The sequence below is a fragment of the Squalius cephalus genome, assembly GCF_949319135.1.
Source record: "Squalius cephalus genome assembly, chromosome: 16".
NCBI lineage: Eukaryota > Metazoa > Chordata > Actinopteri > Cypriniformes > Leuciscidae > Squalius > Squalius cephalus.
In genome coordinates, this window is record NC_137137.1 from 7,940,944 (window position 1) to 7,957,999 (window position 17,056).

A 17,056-nucleotide genomic window follows, 5' to 3' on the forward strand; every position below is an offset into this window, starting at 1 on the left:
AATCCTTTCCTTTTCCCGGTAAAGACGAATTCTACTATGGCGAAGGCTCGCTTTTAAATATTCATAACCCAGGCTTTTGCCTTAGGAAGGTAACCAAGCAAGGTAGCAACGAAACGTCAGCACGAGTAATCAATATTCATAAGCAGAACATTCGCCATTGGGTGGTTGTCACGTTACGTTAGCATGATGTACTTAATATTCATAAGTAGAACATTCGCCATTGGGTGGTTGTCACGAAACGTTAGCATGATGTACTTAATATTCATAAGTAGAACATTCGCCATTGGGTGGTTTTCACGATACGGTAGGCAGAATGAAACCGATATTCGGCACTACCACGCATAGTCTGCGTGAACTTATTAATATCCATGTGCTAATTTTGCATGTTAGCACACAATAATCACTATACGCGACAAAACATTTGTTTTATTAAAATAATAAAAAAATATTTTGTTGAAAAAAAATGATTTGATGACAAAAATTGTCATAGTTAAGCCAACCATAATTAATTAACTAATATAATAACAATAAAACAAGCAAAAATTAAATATTTGATATTGCTTGATGGATTTACTCTTTAAATTAATTCCCCGGTCTCTCTACCTCTCTGGCTGGGTATCTGAGCATTAATTATTAAGCAAGTGCTCATGCAGTCTGCTGCCTGCTCCATTAATAAAACATCCAGACAAAGGATTTAAAAAAGAGAGAGCCTTGGTTTAATTAATATTCATTTCAGTTTCAAAGTAGCCTATACTTTATTGGTATAAATTAAACAAGAAGTTTGGGTGGGTTTTTCTCTCTTTTTTTTGCGTGGTTTGGGGGGTCAAAGAAAGCAGTATACCCGTAATATAAAGCTTTACCAGTAAATTTGAAGATACATTTCTAGCTCTAGAATGATTTTATGAAATGGGCTATGAAATGGGCTATTTCATAGATAATTTTGGCTATGAAATGGGTCATACCAACTTTAAATTTGCGGTTCAATTTGACCCATTTTCATTCTGGGACTTTTTCACATTTAGGGTCATGAACATGCATGTCAAGTTGATGCTTATGTGTTTTGACATAAACACATAATTTCTATTACGTCTGTGGGTCAATCTGACCCACATATTTTAATGTTTAGGCAACAGTTCAGATCCAAAATAATCTTAATAATAACATTTTTATTTTATTTTACTACCCTATAATGATGCTAAAAAGGATCTATTCCCCACTTAAGCCAAATAATATATAATTTCTTTTCTGTTTTTCAAGATATCTGAAATAATGTTGTTTTTCTTTAAATTTTGTGACTTTTTCTGCACATGCACGTCAACACACAAACATATAATTTGGGATTTATTGTCACTTTCCGTAGACAAAATCATTTTTTATACTGTACAAACTGTATATTCTATCCCCTTACACTAACCCTACCCCTAAACCATACCCATCACAGAAAACTTTCTGCATTACATTTTCAAAAAACATCACTTATGATTGATGGGGATCCTCATGGGGTTAAAAAAAAAAAGTCCCCATAAGGACAAGGATTTCAGATATACCTTCTCTGTAGTAGGGACATTTTGTCACCATAATGTAGGGTTTACCAGGCCCACACATCACACACACAAACACACTTCATAACTTTTTATAATTCATTCTGTACTGTAGGCTAATTTCATACTGATATATATTTTTTAATTTGTTACCATTACTAGTTTTATGACTTTTTTTTGTCATGAGTAAAGCATTAAACTGAATTTAGAGAGTGTGAAAACAGAAGAGGGGTAAAAACACTGAACATATTATGCCCTCTGTGCCACTTCAAATCATAAGATAAATTATTAAATAAATAAGAATGACCTGTTCATGTTCTGTAATCTGTAATCTGCATCCCAAGTGAAAATAGTGACGTGTCAATCCCTCTAGTGGAGAAGAATGGCGTTGCATCCAGCAGCGCAAGATATCTACAAGATGAAAGTGATGTCTTTTACAATGCACACTGAGCTGTTATCTAACATAAGGACTGCATATTTAATAAGTGCCTTCTCACTCTGAGGTGAAAACAACAGTATACCCATACCAAATAAGATAGCCTATTGAACTGAAATTCTGAAAAACAAATAGAAAATTGGAATTTTATTTTATCCAGTAGGATTTTTTTATAAGAAAGCTCTTGTTTTAGCTGGCTCCAAATTATGATATATTTTCATGATTGCACTCCTTTTGGATTATTTAACAAGTCAGAAGTGGAACAATTTTGCCAACACTTGTGTTTTGGTTCCATACTTTCTCGAAGGCCTGTTTTAATGGGTTAGGGTTTAGGTTTTAACAAGAGTGGAATGTGCTGTATGTAATCCTCTAACATAATCTGTTTGTGGGCCTGCCCTTCACTCTTTCTTCCTTCCACCAAACACATGATTCAGATCAAGCCCACCTTTGAGGCTATGCTAAATAAACGAACAGAGGAAGTGCAAATCTGGACCAAAGTTCAACCTCACGCTGTTCCCGGTCCGATTTCTATGTTAGCCACCACTTTTATAACAAGACATATACAGTGAAGGATAGTGAAGGACCTTGCTCACTCTTGGCAATAACTTTCACACGCTGTCTGCCAGATCAGGAATAAACATAAACTGCACAGTTGGGACATTACACATCGCACAACTTCTCTGCAGGACATCGCCAAATACAAGGTACTATGTCTCATTCTACTTGTCTGTGTGGTTTAAAAGGTTTCATTTTGCAGTAGTAGTTCAATCAATGTAAACATCATTATGAAGAGTAAATGGAGACTATATTGCACAATGTCATTCAGAACAATGTATACAGTATTTTTTTTTTTTTTTACAATGAGCTACACAGTTGCACATTTACATATTTTGTGCAAATCACTAAATTGCTTCCACTATTTAACAATACACAGGTTTTGATTCTCAAGTCTTTGGTATGCCAAAGTTTAATTTTGCATAAATAGCCTTTACATAACTATTTAGCATACATGTGAGGGAAATGTAGGCTATCTGTGCTTAGTTACGAGACCTTTTCTCACATGCAATCAGTTAACTGTTAAAACTGTACATGATATCTTGAAGCAGGGTCAGGTCAGTGCAATAATTCTCAAAGATAACTGTGAACTTAAGTGAAAGGGCAACGCACTGGCAAATGAGGAATAGTGAGAAAACACAATACATAAATTAATAAATAAATAATGGAGAGACAAAAGACATGAGATCATTACCGAAGACTTAAAAGCATTTATATCCAATTTGTAATCATAAATGGTATAGGTATAAAAACTCGTTATAGTTTTTTTGTATTTGCATTGTTATATTGTACAATGCAATATTATCAGAAAGAATTAGCATGTATCCGTCCATTAATTTGGGTTTACAAAACGGCAAATTAAGAATCAATAAGATGTTTGTACTTGATTTGTAATAATCAGTTTCTGAATTTAAGCAATGCTAATAATTAAAGGGTAAGTTCACCGTAAAAAAAAAAAAAAAAAAAAAATTCTCTCATCATTAATGTTAACCTGAACCTGTATGACTTTCTTCTGCAGAAGACAAAAAGTATATTTTGAAAGAGCAAGTGGTCCAAACAACATTCTACCACTTTGAGGTTCATTTAATGGACCAAAAACAACATGAAGGTGAGTAGATGACCGAATTTTTAATTTTGGGTGAATTATCCCTTTAAAACACAAATATAATAAGTCAGTTAACTTGGCATTATTCTCTAATTTACAAGTATAAGCATGTATGTTTTGATCTACAATTACAAAAAGTCAAGTTGCAATGCGTTTCCCAATCAAAATGATTGACTAATCAAACATACATTTTCAGACAATTCTGCTACATCCCTCGATCTTTGTCCTTGTCTTTCTTTGGAGTCTCCCACCACTTTCCCTGACTGGGAAGATCCTAGTGTACCCTGTGGATGGAAGCCACTGGCTTAACATGGACATTCTGCTACGAGAGCTTCATCAGCGAGGTCACAAACTGACAGTGGTCCGTTCTGCCAACAGTTGGTACATCCCAGAGAACACCACACACTATACGTCCATCACCATCCATGTTGAGCACCTCAGCAGCCTGGAGGACCCGGAGTACATGGCGTCCTTTCTTAAGAGAAACATTGACATTCAAAGAGGGAAGGGATCAGTTTGGTCATTCATTGCCCTTCAGAAAGAAATCATCACTCTTTTAGAAGAGTCTCACAGGTCTTCTGCTGAGATGGTGAGGACCATCCTAGAAGATAAAAAGCTTATAAAAACACTCAAGGAGTCCAAGTATGATTTGATGCTAACTGATCCTGGTTTTGCAGGAGGGGTCATACTGGGCGTGCACTTGGGTCTACCAATGGTGTTCAACGTACGATGGATAACAAACGGAGAAGGGCACTTTGCAATTGCACCCTCACCGCTTTCTTACATCCCAACTATCGGATCCAGGGTGACGGACAAAATGAGCTTTGCGAATAAAATGAAAAATCTCTTGCATTTTGGAATCGGCCAATATATAGACCACATGCTCACACGGCCCCTCTATCAAGGAGTTGTCAGCGAATACATAGACCCGAATTCCAATGTCTACACTCTGATCCAAGGAGCGGATTTGTGGCTCATGCGAGTCGATTTTGTATTCGAGTTCCCTCGTCCTACTATGCCCAACGTGGTCTACATTGGAGGCTTCCAGTGCAAACCATCCAAACCTCTACCAGATGAATTGGAGAAGTTTGTCGAGAGTTCTGGAGAGCATGGGGTGGTGATCATGTCTTTGGGTACTCTGCTTGGAAGTCTGGTTCCTGACATATCTGAGGTTATCGCCTCTGCCTTCGCTCGCTTGCCGCAAAAGGTGATTTGGAGGCACGTAGGGGAAAAGCCGTCTACGTTGGGGAAAAACACACTCATAGTGGAATGGTTGCCTCAGAACGACCTCCTAGGGCATCCTAAAACTAAAGCTTTCGTCACCCATGGAGGAACGAATGGAATCTATGAGGCTATTTACCACAGCGTGCCGATGCTTGGACTCCCGCTCATCTTCGACCAATTCGACAACATGATTCGCCTGGAAGCCAGAGGGGTGGCTCAAGTGCTTGACGTCGCAGTCCTGGATGTAGATACCCTAACGCAAGCCCTGATGGATATCCTGGATGAAAATCAACCGTACCAGAAGAACATGCGCAGAATGTCAAGTCTACATCATGACACACCGCTCAAGCCAATGGACAGCGCCATCTTTTGGCTAGAGTTTGTCATGAGGCATAAGGGTGCGGCGCATTTACGCACACAGTCCTACAAGCTTCCTTGGTATTCCTACCACTGCGCGGATGTGATAATGCTGATAGCGAGTTTGTTTACGGCAGTCTGTCTGCTCTTGGTCTTAATGAGCAGGGCTTTGCTGAAAGTTTTTGTCAGGAAAAGGAAAGCCAAAAAAGAGTGAAGATCTCTTTGGTAACAATTTTGTTTAGGCTGATATCATTAATGTTGCTCTATGCAATTTCTCCACTACTTCCAAAGGGTCAATGTTTGGTTCGTTTGCATGACCTTGTTAGCTGTAGATGCTGTAACTAAAACCATCTGGCTGAGAAACGAAATTCTTTCTCCATTCATAATTTTGCAAGCAACATTTAAATCACAAACATATTGATATATGAAAGAAGATGTTTTACCAATGGCCAATTGTGGAAAGGCTTTTAAAATTGTGAAATGGATATTTTTCCATTTGTTCTGCTTTTCACAGCTAAGTACAGTCACTAGAGAAGAGATTGTGACTGTGAGCGTTTTTGTTGCCATCAGCCAATCAGCATTGATCAATCACGCATTTAGATTCCGATGATTGGCTCAAAACATGGCAGCATAACTAAGCATAAGCAATGGAGCCATGGAGATGAATATGAATGCTAACTTTTTCCAGGTATTTGTAAACCGCCCTCTAGATTCCTACAGAATTGCAGTTTCTAAATAGCTTTTCCAAACCCACCCTTCATCAGCAATCGTTAAAAAAAAGGTAGTACTGCCCTAAATTTTTGTTTGAGACAATGTTGCTTGGTCAAGCAGTTCAAACAAGAACAATTCTTTTCGGGAAATTTAATTTTGAATGGCTAACTTGAAATTTCAACATCAATTAATGTGTTGCTAACAGTATATTTTAATGTTTTAAAAAAGGAACTGCAACAGATTATGTTTTTCAATTTGTTTTATTGATTTGTACAGACATTGAATGAACCAGCTGTCTATTTTGCACGTAAATATTTCACTTAACACAACCACCGGCATGGTCAACAAAAAAATAAAATTATTCAAAAATCAGAGTCATAATGTGACAGATGGCCGATGATGCCAATGCTCCTAGATTTTGGAATGGTGTATTACTATATATGGTTACAATAGGTGAAATACTTTAGAGTAAAAAATAAAGTGCTCCGTCTTCATCTGTTCTACTGTGTCACTTTGAGAATACGCTCATCTCACCTCTCCAAAAAGTAGCAATCCCATTTCTTTCTCTATGAAAAACAAAGTGTAAAAAAGGTTAGAAATGTCTAGATATTTCAAATCTACAGACCACAGCTCAATTGTCACTGTGTGATATTTAAGGGGATCAATGTCATATACATGCAAGATATAAAGACAAACACTTGAACACAATCAATAGAACATGTAACCTATATAATAGATACCAGTCTGTAACTTTGTTTAGTTCCATTAGGAAAACATTACAAAATGCTTTTCTTCCTTCTGTAATAATAATAATAATAATAATAATAGCAGTAATTGATCCACAGCTAACTTTTCTAAACATCTGTTCCACTCACCCCACGTCACCAGTTTTCCTTTCAATATGTCAACAGTTTCATTATATCTTAACAGATTGAGGAGGAGAGAATGAAAAGAGAGAGAGTTTAAAGAATGAATGTCTGGGAACAGCTTTGGTATTTTAAAAGTATAGCAAAAACATCTCAAGTCAGTCAAATTACACATCTTCCTGCGATTGCATGTTGCTCAGGCATTTTTGTTTCACTTCAGTCATGTAAAAACACAGGTTGCACTTCAGGTTGGCACATTTTGTGTTATCTTTCAAGACTTGTTGGACAGAAGTTACAGCAGATTGTTTCAACACAGAAACCCTGGCACAGTTGCTTGAATTCAAATGGTGGAATTGGAAATTATAAATTTTCACTAGAACTCTCATAACTACCTTTTTTTTTTTTTTTTTTATTGAACAAAAGCAGCCAATTTGTACCTTTGTGAAAATAAAAGCGAACATTTGCCAACGTTACTGGGTTTTTCCATAAACAAAAGAAAATTACAGGGACATGCATCAAAACACAGGCTGCAACAAAGCATATCATAAACCATTCTGAAAACCAATTCTCCATGCTCCAGAATCTGCAGATGTTGGACTACGCCCCCTTGTGAATTTTCTAAAACTAACCCAATTGTGCAATAACTTCAATGATAAAACAGAAACAGAGAATGTTTTCTTTTTAAAGTAGTCATAGTTCTAAAGTGAAGTGCAATGTTGGAGTGTGCCATGAAGATTTTGTGTGATTTCTCATATAAATTCTGTTTTGTGATTTTGTAATGAAAAGACTTCAAATTCGAGTTCACATCGAGAAGAACTTGAACATAGATGGTTAGACAACATTGACAGTGGAATTATTTTATAATGAGTTGAAGCAATGTGATGTTTTAAAGGCAAATCAGTCAATCAAACCTTATGCGACCTGTCGTTTTTGTTAAACTTTGAGGCAAACACATTTCATTTAACCAGGAGAATTTCACTAAGAGCAAATGGTTGTGCAACAAAACTTGATGGAAATATAGCAAAAATAACCTAATTCACAAAAGCCTAAAAACAAAAGCATTAGTGTCATTTACGCAGGAATAAAGACAAAAGAAACTAAATGCCTTCTTTGTCCAAAACTTTTCCCCTTCATCTTTTATTTCCACAACTTGAGATACTCAAAATAAAATAGAAATAACGCAACTTTCCAGAACACTTTTAACACCTCTTTTCATCCATATTGGCTAAAGATGCAAATCCCGGCCTCTAGTAGGGTATCTTTCTTTTAAGAGTCACTTCCTCTCTGTTTACATTCCTCACTCTTCCTTCCCCATGTATACCTTCTCATTAGTGTCCAATCTCAGCTCATCTGGGTCTCTCTGAATTTCCTCCAATTACCGAGTCACTCCCACCACTAGGACAAGGGACCCTCCCTGCTTCCCGTGCCCGCACCGGCACCCCCTGCCACCAGGTTCCTCAGCAACTTCCTCCTGCCAGCCTGGTAGTCTTCCTCATCTACGTTCACCAGGAGCTTAATGGCCTCGTGACCCACTGCCTGCTTCAGAGAGTCCGTGATGAAAACGCCCTTCAGGGCTTCCAATAGTGAACCGTTGATGTAGTCCCGCCAAAAGGCGTCCAGGTAGGTCAGCTCTGAGAACTTGATGTCACATATGATGGAACCCAGGTCACGGGATTTGAGGATGGTGTTGGCCTGGTTGAAACGCTCAAACTGCCTCTCCAGCGCCTCTTGCTTGTTGGAGAAGACATTGCCTTGTAGAGCTGACTCGTGCTGACAGTACTCCGCACGCACCCTCAGTCTTATGTCTGCAAGAGAAGGATGAATAGTTAGTCGAGTTTGCGGGGAGTGTCGCCAAGTGGCCAGATCTGAACATGTCTTATTGCTTAAGCATGTAGATACGTTACAATTTCTTTTGTTAAGGGTAAAATGGTGTAGTTATGATTTTACTAATATCTTATTCCACAGAGTCAAATTTTCTTGTTCTGCATAAAAAATATTGCGACTGTCATGTCAACCAGCATGCAACTTTTTTTTTTTTGTTCTCTCACCACAGGTCTGTTTTTCTCTGCAGTCAGCTGTTGTGTGAGATCTTTTCCTTTTCCTGGTCGGTGGAGGTGGGTTGGGTTTAGCACGTGCTGGGCATACCTGGGGTCCTGATGGAGGACAGCAGATCAATGGCTGGGGTCCTGAGAAACAGAACATGATCAAAATAACTACCACAATGCCTGTCTTGTCATAGGCGTCGATTTCGGTGGGGACGGTGGGGACGCGTACCCACCAGATTTCGTCATGAGTCATTTTGTACCCACCACTTTTCTTCTTTTTTTTGGACAGTTTTCAGTGGTTATGAGGAGCAATATGAGAGAGAAATTTGGTAATCATTGTTTAGGTACATTAAACCACGTCATATTGTCAACATGGTACTTAAGAAGCAGAACAGTGAGTCATATGTCTAATGCTTTTTGAAAACTTTTTTGTATACATTTTTATTTATTTACATTAGTAAGCTACAGGACATCGTCTTTCAAAACATGACATGCGGGAAAGAGAAAAAAAAAAGATTGCGTCTCTGTCCCCAGCACATTTCAATGCCCATGTGTCCCATGTGCCCATGTGTCTTGTAGTACATGCATTTACACTAATCACGATTAGGTTTAGGCGAAGGTGAAGATTAAGGAGAAGTAGTTAAGGTGAAGATTTGGATGATTTCCAGTTCAGAATCAGAAAAAAAATTGTGTTCAAAATGCTGTAAGCAGTCAAGGCTGGAATACACTACACAGCTTTTGCCCCAATTTGCAGTCCGGACAAGTTGGTGCTAGTTTGGTCATTTATGTGCTGTACTGTACAAATGCACAATATCAGAGGTCTTCAACCCCGCTCCTGGGAACCCACTGCAAAAAAATGATTGGCAGGCAAAAAGCACCTCAAAAGTTCTGATTGGCTAATCAAATAATTACACCATAGTCCACAGCCCAATTTAACTTCAGTGATACTTCAGGTGTGATCAAAAACAAAAACAAGTGATGCACAGACATTTTTGTAACCAAAAATATTTTTAGCACCAAAGTCATGGAGGACCAAAACAAATTAAACATGCTAGTTTTTCTGACGGGACACTGTGAAGCGTCGCAGGCGCAGTGTCGGTTGTCTATGACGATAAAATGATTGATTCTTGGGCCCCATCACGCATTGGCATTTACGAATCACCACAACACCCCTCGTCAAACGGACTTGTCCAAAATCAGGCTGATTTCAAGTATAGTGTGAACCTGGCATAAGTCTGAGAGCATATTTCATACACATAACGTGGATAAGCACCAACAGATAAACATGTCAGCTGTGTGGAAGCTAGGGCTGAGTTGACAATATCAATTTCTCTTTTTTTAATCAATCTTGAGTTTGATTAACCAAGATTTTTTAATCTATGCTGTTTTAAGTTGGTGCGTGAACCAAACTGCACTAAACATTATTTAGAGTGTGCCTAGCATCTAATAATTGCAATAAGCTTTGTGTTTTGTTACTTTTGGTATGATATGGAAAAAGTCTGAGCTTTCAAATTTTGTGGATTTTATAACAAAATTCAAACAAAAAAATTGGGCACTCTTTGACACCCTTTAATCTCTTTCTCTTTACTACTAGTTACAGCATAAATATGCTGAACAAACAGGCTTACAATACAGATGAATGGACATCAAAAGGTATGTTGAAAGAAACTGTACAACTTACTGAAATATATCATATCATCACTCAACCAGTTGACTAGTTTCAACTATGGAAAAAAATATCTTCCATATGTTAAATGTTATTTGAGTGTAATTATTGAATTAAATTTAATTAATTAACTGATTATTACATAAAATGTATTATTAGTTTTCAGCTAAATAATACTTTTAATTCATTTTTTCTGTGTATCGGAAAAAGAAAAAAAAAATTTCAGTGCATCACTACCAAAAATCTTTACAGCACTAGGAAAAAGTCTATGAACAACTAAAGGAGGACACACCTGTTCTTCTGTGAGGAGTTCCCTGCTGGGCCTCTCCTGCTCCTCTGGGAGAAACATACCGGACTGAAGTCTCCTCCAGATATTTATCCACTGGATCTGGGCACACTGGAAAATAATAAGCAACATATTACACCTTGCCAAAAAAAGGACAATAATCTGCTGTCATAAGCAGTGGATGAACTAGTGACCAAAATGAGGGTGAAGGTGACAAGATCTCAAACCTGTCTGTCTCTTGCGCAGTGTGACGTACGGCAGCAGGTCATGGCGGGTGATGATGCGGAGCAGCTGAAGAACATGCCTGAAGTTTGTCTCATCACATCTCCCCTGACGCTCCAATGCGAGCAGGAAATCCCGGCCGCTTCGTATCCCTCCTCTCTCGTACTCGTCAATAACGTCCACAAAAAGGAAGGACAGCACACGCACATCACGGTGCGTCAGCTGAGCGCCGACAATATCAAACATGCGGTGAAGGGAGTAAAGCCCATACGCATCGTCCACAGCCTCCTCTGGCCACGGCTCCACCCGGCCAGACGCAGGTCTCCGAGACGAGGAGGAATTACTGCAGGACGCCGGAGCCAGTCGGCTTAGAGAGAGCGCAAGGGAGTTACCGTGAGTTGTTGCGGATGAGGATGCCGCAACCCAGCCTCTCCGAGGAGAGGAGAGCCCGGAGCGGGAATACGAGTCTATCGGAGAACGAGAAATGTGTTGCCTGCCCTGACTAGATGAAGAGTTCTGTGGCAAAAGGAGGGCAGGGTTGGCATTCCCATGCTGCTGTGAGGTCATCACTCTTCGCTAGGCAGATGACGGGTGAGGGGGATGGCGGAAGGCCCTGTCAGCAGTGTGAAGCAGCTCGACTCTGTCAACACGCTCGGCCCGCGACTCTCACCTCCAACTTCACTCTAGAAGAGAACAGAATTCATAGCATTAAGTCAATGACTCACTACAGCATTATAGAGTCTTATGACATCATAAATAATACATTACTAAAGATGATAAACAGACTTTATCACATGACCTGGGTGAATTTTACACATATGTAAACAGGTCTATTGCTCAACTGTGTATCTAGACTCCCATTGCTCAACCATGCAACACATAAGAATCATACAGATCATATGTTTTCACATCACATCTACATATAAAAGCTTACAGATTATATATTATATATTATGATTAGCCTATTATCTACATAAAATATACTGATTTTATACTGATACAACGTCTACATAAAAAAGCATCCAAATGATATATTCTGATCAAATCTGCATTAAAACATACAGATGATATACTCTGATCGCATCTACATATAAGGTTGTACTGATTTTATACTCTGATATCACTACTACATATACAATCAAACAGATGATATATTCTGATATCACATCTACAAACAAAAACATACAGATTAGATATTCTCATATCACATCTACATATAAAAACACACAGATCACTGGTATATATTCTGATATCACATATGCATTTAAAACTACACATAATATATACTTTGATATGACATATACATATAGTGCTTCAATTTCCTGTAGCAAACTTGTATTTTAAGCCTGTTTGTTCAGTTTTGATCTACTATCTATAATATAGGTAGAGGGACAGTTAAGTCACTGACCTGGTTAGCTTATAAATTAACGTCTAACAGGTTTAAAAGTATGAATATATAAAGATAGCAGGATGCATCAAACATCTCACTTCCATATCATGGCTTTAAAAACACTAACATAATGCTCTTTTCAAGACAAGAAACTCTAGTAAAAAGATTTATGAATAAGCAGTTAGACATCAACAATCTCCTGAAATTTATCTGGACAGCTGTGTTAGCCTGTCTCTTAGCATTCACAAGGAGGGGCTGTAGAACACAATGATATGTTAAGATTATATACATTTTCTATGTTAATATTTCATTGCGATCCCTTCTATTACTTCTATATTCCTAAAGATACTTAAACGTTATCTGCTATTGATATAAACTTCGCTTAGCAACTGACTGCTGGCTTGCTAACGTCAACAGCGTGTAGCAACACTGAATGTATACAACTGTCTTACCTGTTTAATTTCATGAATCACTTTACAGACACGGTGACTATGGACGCGGACTCTGCTCAAAAGTGCGGTCTGGTCCTCATACATGTACAATAATCGTGTGTGGGGATAATTTAAACGGTTTGGTGAAGCTTGGTAACGAGCCCATTTTTTGTTCCTCTACTAAAATGTAGGTACATCCGGGACATGAGCAAGCGTGGGGCAACATCCGGGGAATGTAGGAAACGCTTCGTCTTTATCAAACAGACAATAAACTCTCGTGATGTGCAGATTTTTTTTATTTATTTTTTTTAAATTGCTGTTGCGAATAAATTTACAAGAAAAAACGTTAATCAGAATAGGTCTTTGTATGGAATATAAATATATATTTTTTTTTTTCAATCATGAGAAACACAGCACTGCACAGCCCCTTTACGTTATGAAAGATCACCATGGTAACCACATTTTCATCCAAAATACAATTAGCTCACTAGCTATTGTTACTACTGTAAAATCTTAATAAATAAAAATATGTTTATCTTCAAACCCAACAAGCTTGTTGTAATCTTGCCAATTTTGTTTAAATCTTTTTTTAATCAATTCTGGCTGATATAAAGTGAATGAATTCAAAATATATTTTTTTCCAATAGAAAATTCATTTTTAACAAATAGTCTATTCTAGGAAAATAGGCTCGGCAGCTGACTAAGTAGCAAATCAGTGTACATGGCTATGGCGTAATTTAAAGCTATGCAGCTATATAACGATTTTTGCTTCCCAGAATCTTCTGGGAAGGTTAGTTTATGGTTATGAATATAGGTTCTTGAGGAAAATACCTCCCTGCAATGTTCTGGAAAGGTTAGAGTACTTTCTTAGAATGTTATTAATTGGTTCCCCCCAAAAAGACGGTAACCATATGCTAACATTAGGGGAATGTTCTGTGTTTGCTGGGCATTAAAAGGGACGAGCCCTTAGATATTTCCAAAGACTTTCTGTTGTAACTGTGTGTCAGCAGCAAAAGAAATAAATTGTTAAGCAATTCCATGGGGTCTAAAATGTTTTACAACTGTGGTGTTACCTATGGCAAATATTAGTAATGGTATGTGCCATATTAGTTAGAAATGTGAAGAAGATGTAAAAAAAAAAAAGAAAACAAAAGAAACCACCTCTTAGCTAAGATGATCATTTGGCTTAACCAAGTCGGTCTCCCGACCAAAAAAGTGTCCAAAACCGTTTTAAAACCAGCCAACAGACCAGCCTGACCAGGCTAGGAGACCAAATAAGACCATTGAAGAGTGAAGAACCCTTTCCATTGACATTACACAGGAATCTTTTAAAACTGGTTTAATTCCAAGAGTGAGGGGGAAATATCCTTAGTTAAACTCAACACAATCTTCTAGGGAAAATGTGTAGATTGGCATTGATAATTCAGTATATGATGGCACAAGGCTGCAGAATTGTTCAGTAGCCTCCACACATTCCTTGTTTTTGGGCTTCCCTGGGATCTGTTAAAACAAAAGAACCAATATAAACTTATGTCAGAATAACAAAAATGTACATGACACATAATGAGGATGATCTTTATGATATACTGTTAAACTTGATATATACTTGATATACTACCTGATTCATCAACTCACCTGATTGCACATAGCTTTTCCAGAGCGGACAAATGTGGCAAAGTGCTCACAATTAAATGTGAGGACTTTGTACGTAAACTCCTTGTCAAGTAAAGCATCTCGTCGTTGTCTAATTTCATTCACAGGTGAAGGCTGGAGATCGTGTTTGATATTGCTCACTAAAATACGAGCTCCTTTAGGTACGTTAACTTCAGACAGGAGCTGACGTCGTATCTTAGTTTCTCCAAGCAAAAGATCACCACAAACAGGGAAGACAGTCTGCAGAAAACCCCGAAACGAACTCATCACCTGAGTTTCATCTGGTATGGAAAAATATAATGAAAGTTATATGTTATAACAATATGTTATGAAAGATATAATGGAATGAACTGATATGAACTGTGGTTAAAATGGCCATTCAGTTCCATTCAATGCAATAAATACACTGTATCTAATTTGCATTTAAATGTGTTTCAGTAATAATTGGCAACATTTTCATAATAATATCTAACATTTCAGAGGAATATTGATATATAATTTCGTTCACTTGTTGTGTCTCCCAAAATGATAAACATGATTTAATCCCTGGTGTCAATTGGACATGTATGAAATCAATGCCCTAATTTGTAACAGAAAGTCATATTTTGATTAGAAACCCCATACCATTTTCCTGAGAAGTTGATTTATGACAAACAATCTTAAAATTAGTCAGATTTAAATGATAATTACAAAAAAAGATCATATTTCCATAAAAGTGCTAATTTGATCACTACATTATTGTCAGTCGTATTAAAAGACCAAGGAGAATTTGTTGTCATGGTAAAACCCTCAAACATTTGGTATCTCTGAAAACCCTGAATGTGCTCTTTACAGGACATCCAGACTTAAAGAGATAGTTCACCCAAAAATTAAAATCATCATTTATTCACCTTCACGTTGTTCCAAACCTGTATGAGTTTCTTTCTTCTGTTGAACACAAAAGAAAATATTTTAAAGAATGTTGGTAATCAAACATTTGGACCATTGACTTCCATATTAGGAAAAAATAGTCAATGGCTGCCGTCATCTATCTGATTAACAACATTCTTTAAAATATCTTCTTTTGTGTTCAACAGAAGAAAGAAACTCATACAGGTTTGGAACAACTTGAGGGTGAGTAAGTAATGACAACATTTAAATTTTTGGCCGAACTATCCCTTTAAAACTGTGGCATGCATGGTGTCAGAAATTCACTAAAATATAATGTCCACAGTGGACAAAAGTCTATTCCTCCAGCTAGGAGGATATCAGGTGATATTTTAACCTGTGTAGTTTTTATATATACAGCAGTGTAGGAGTTATATAGCATATACACACACACACCTTTCTTATGTAGTAGGATTCTTACATTTTCTTTAGTCTCCTCAATTTCAGATACATACCTAAAATGTATGGCTACTAGGCTAGTCACGAAGGAATCTGCCTATTATCCACTTTGTATAGTATAGTATAGTATAGTGACTGTATAGTTATTTTTATATAATTAGTATTTGTATTAAAGTAAACGTTATCGTGCTTACCTGCAACCGCAAAGTGAATAATGTATCCATCTCCGTCATACACGCCCCAGTGTGAGTAGCCAATGGGGTACGAGAACTCGATCAAATCTCCGAATTGCGCGCTGGATACAACTTGCTCAACCTGTGCATGACAGTTTCAATCTGTCAAGATTCCTCCCGTTTACAGCTGTTACAGGTTTTAGAACAAGTTTGACAACATATGGCGTCTGCATTCTTTTGAGGACGTAAATTATAACCATCGCTATAGTGTCATAAGATTAAAGTATAATCATTTATAATTCTTAAAAAGATCCAAGATACGCAACTATAGGTGCTATCGCACCGGAGGAACATTTTCATAGAACTAGAGTTAATAGTTCCCACTTTTTGGCGTGTTTTCACCGCAGGAACTGGGAACGTATTTAGTTAGGAACGCCTTTTGGGGGAACTAATGGCTAGTTCCTATAACTTTTAACTTCCTATAACTGTCTGGTGCGAAAACCCCATTATTGGAGAACGGTTTTAAAGCTACTTTCACATTAAATTCTAGCGGTGGTTACATATGAGAAAAAAGTAACCTAATGATCCTCAGCTGATTCCAAATAATTATATATATTCTAATAATAAATATTAAAATATCTTATACAATTCTAATGGTTATAATAGTTAGAATTAGCATTCTTATGTAGCCTAATTTATGTAGTCTACGTGACAAAATAATACATATTTTATTAGTTTCTAAGCTTATTTTGAAATATGAATTATTATCATCCACGTATTGAGTTAATTCAGTAAATATTTGTAAATGTAGCCTACCTGTTCTTTGTAGTCCATTTCTCGTGTTGTTTAGTCGTTAAGAGCAGAGACTATAAGCAAAATAAGCATTGAAATTCTTCTGCCAAGCCTTGTAGGCGTGGTCACAGACAACCAGAAGCAGGACTTGTTTGTGAAGACTTTCCCTTGCAGTGTAATTTAGCTACTCCACCTTCAATTCTTCTGCCACATCTGCAGGGTTATTATTCAACTGAATGCACTTAGGATCATTTCTTTACAACAAAGTTCATTAAAG

The 17,056-nt window shown here is 37.4% G+C and overlaps 3 protein-coding genes across 3 annotated transcripts; 1 reads left to right on the forward strand and 2 right to left on the reverse strand.

The window, feature by feature from the left end:
• The first annotated feature begins 2,449 nt into the window (after nucleotides 1-2,449).
• Nucleotides 2,450-7,261, forward strand: ugt5e1 (UDP glucuronosyltransferase 5 family, polypeptide E1). The gene is made up of 3 exons (XM_079898149.1): nucleotides 2,450-2,681; nucleotides 3,551-3,640; nucleotides 3,834-7,261. The coding sequence occupies exons 2-3, from the start codon at nucleotides 3,635-3,637 to the stop codon at nucleotides 5,430-5,432; spliced, it is 1,605 nt and encodes a 534-aa protein (XP_079754275.1). The 5' UTR covers nucleotides 2,450-2,681; nucleotides 3,551-3,634; the 3' UTR covers nucleotides 5,433-7,261.
• A 207-nt stretch (nucleotides 7,262-7,468) lies between these two features.
• dedd (death effector domain containing) lies at nucleotides 7,469-13,041 on the reverse strand. Its single transcript, XM_079898150.1, has 5 exons — nucleotides 12,857-13,041; nucleotides 11,020-11,697; nucleotides 10,799-10,903; nucleotides 8,844-8,981; nucleotides 7,469-8,600 (listed from the first exon to the last, which is right to left on the reverse strand). Exons 2-5 carry the CDS (start codon nucleotides 11,579-11,581, stop codon nucleotides 8,191-8,193), a joined length of 1,215 nt encoding a protein of 404 aa, XP_079754276.1. The 5' UTR covers nucleotides 11,582-11,697; nucleotides 12,857-13,041; the 3' UTR covers nucleotides 7,469-8,190.
• A 104-nt stretch (nucleotides 13,042-13,145) lies between these two features.
• On the reverse strand, nucleotides 13,146-16,886 carry LOC307174377 (phospholipase A and acyltransferase 4-like). Its single transcript, XM_079898151.1, has 4 exons — nucleotides 16,804-16,886; nucleotides 16,009-16,129; nucleotides 14,471-14,769; nucleotides 13,146-14,335 (listed from the first exon to the last, which is right to left on the reverse strand). Exons 1-4 carry the CDS (start codon nucleotides 16,819-16,821, stop codon nucleotides 14,204-14,206), a joined length of 570 nt encoding a protein of 189 aa, XP_079754277.1. The 5' UTR covers nucleotides 16,822-16,886; the 3' UTR covers nucleotides 13,146-14,203.
• Nucleotides 16,887-17,056: the final 170 nt, after the last annotated feature.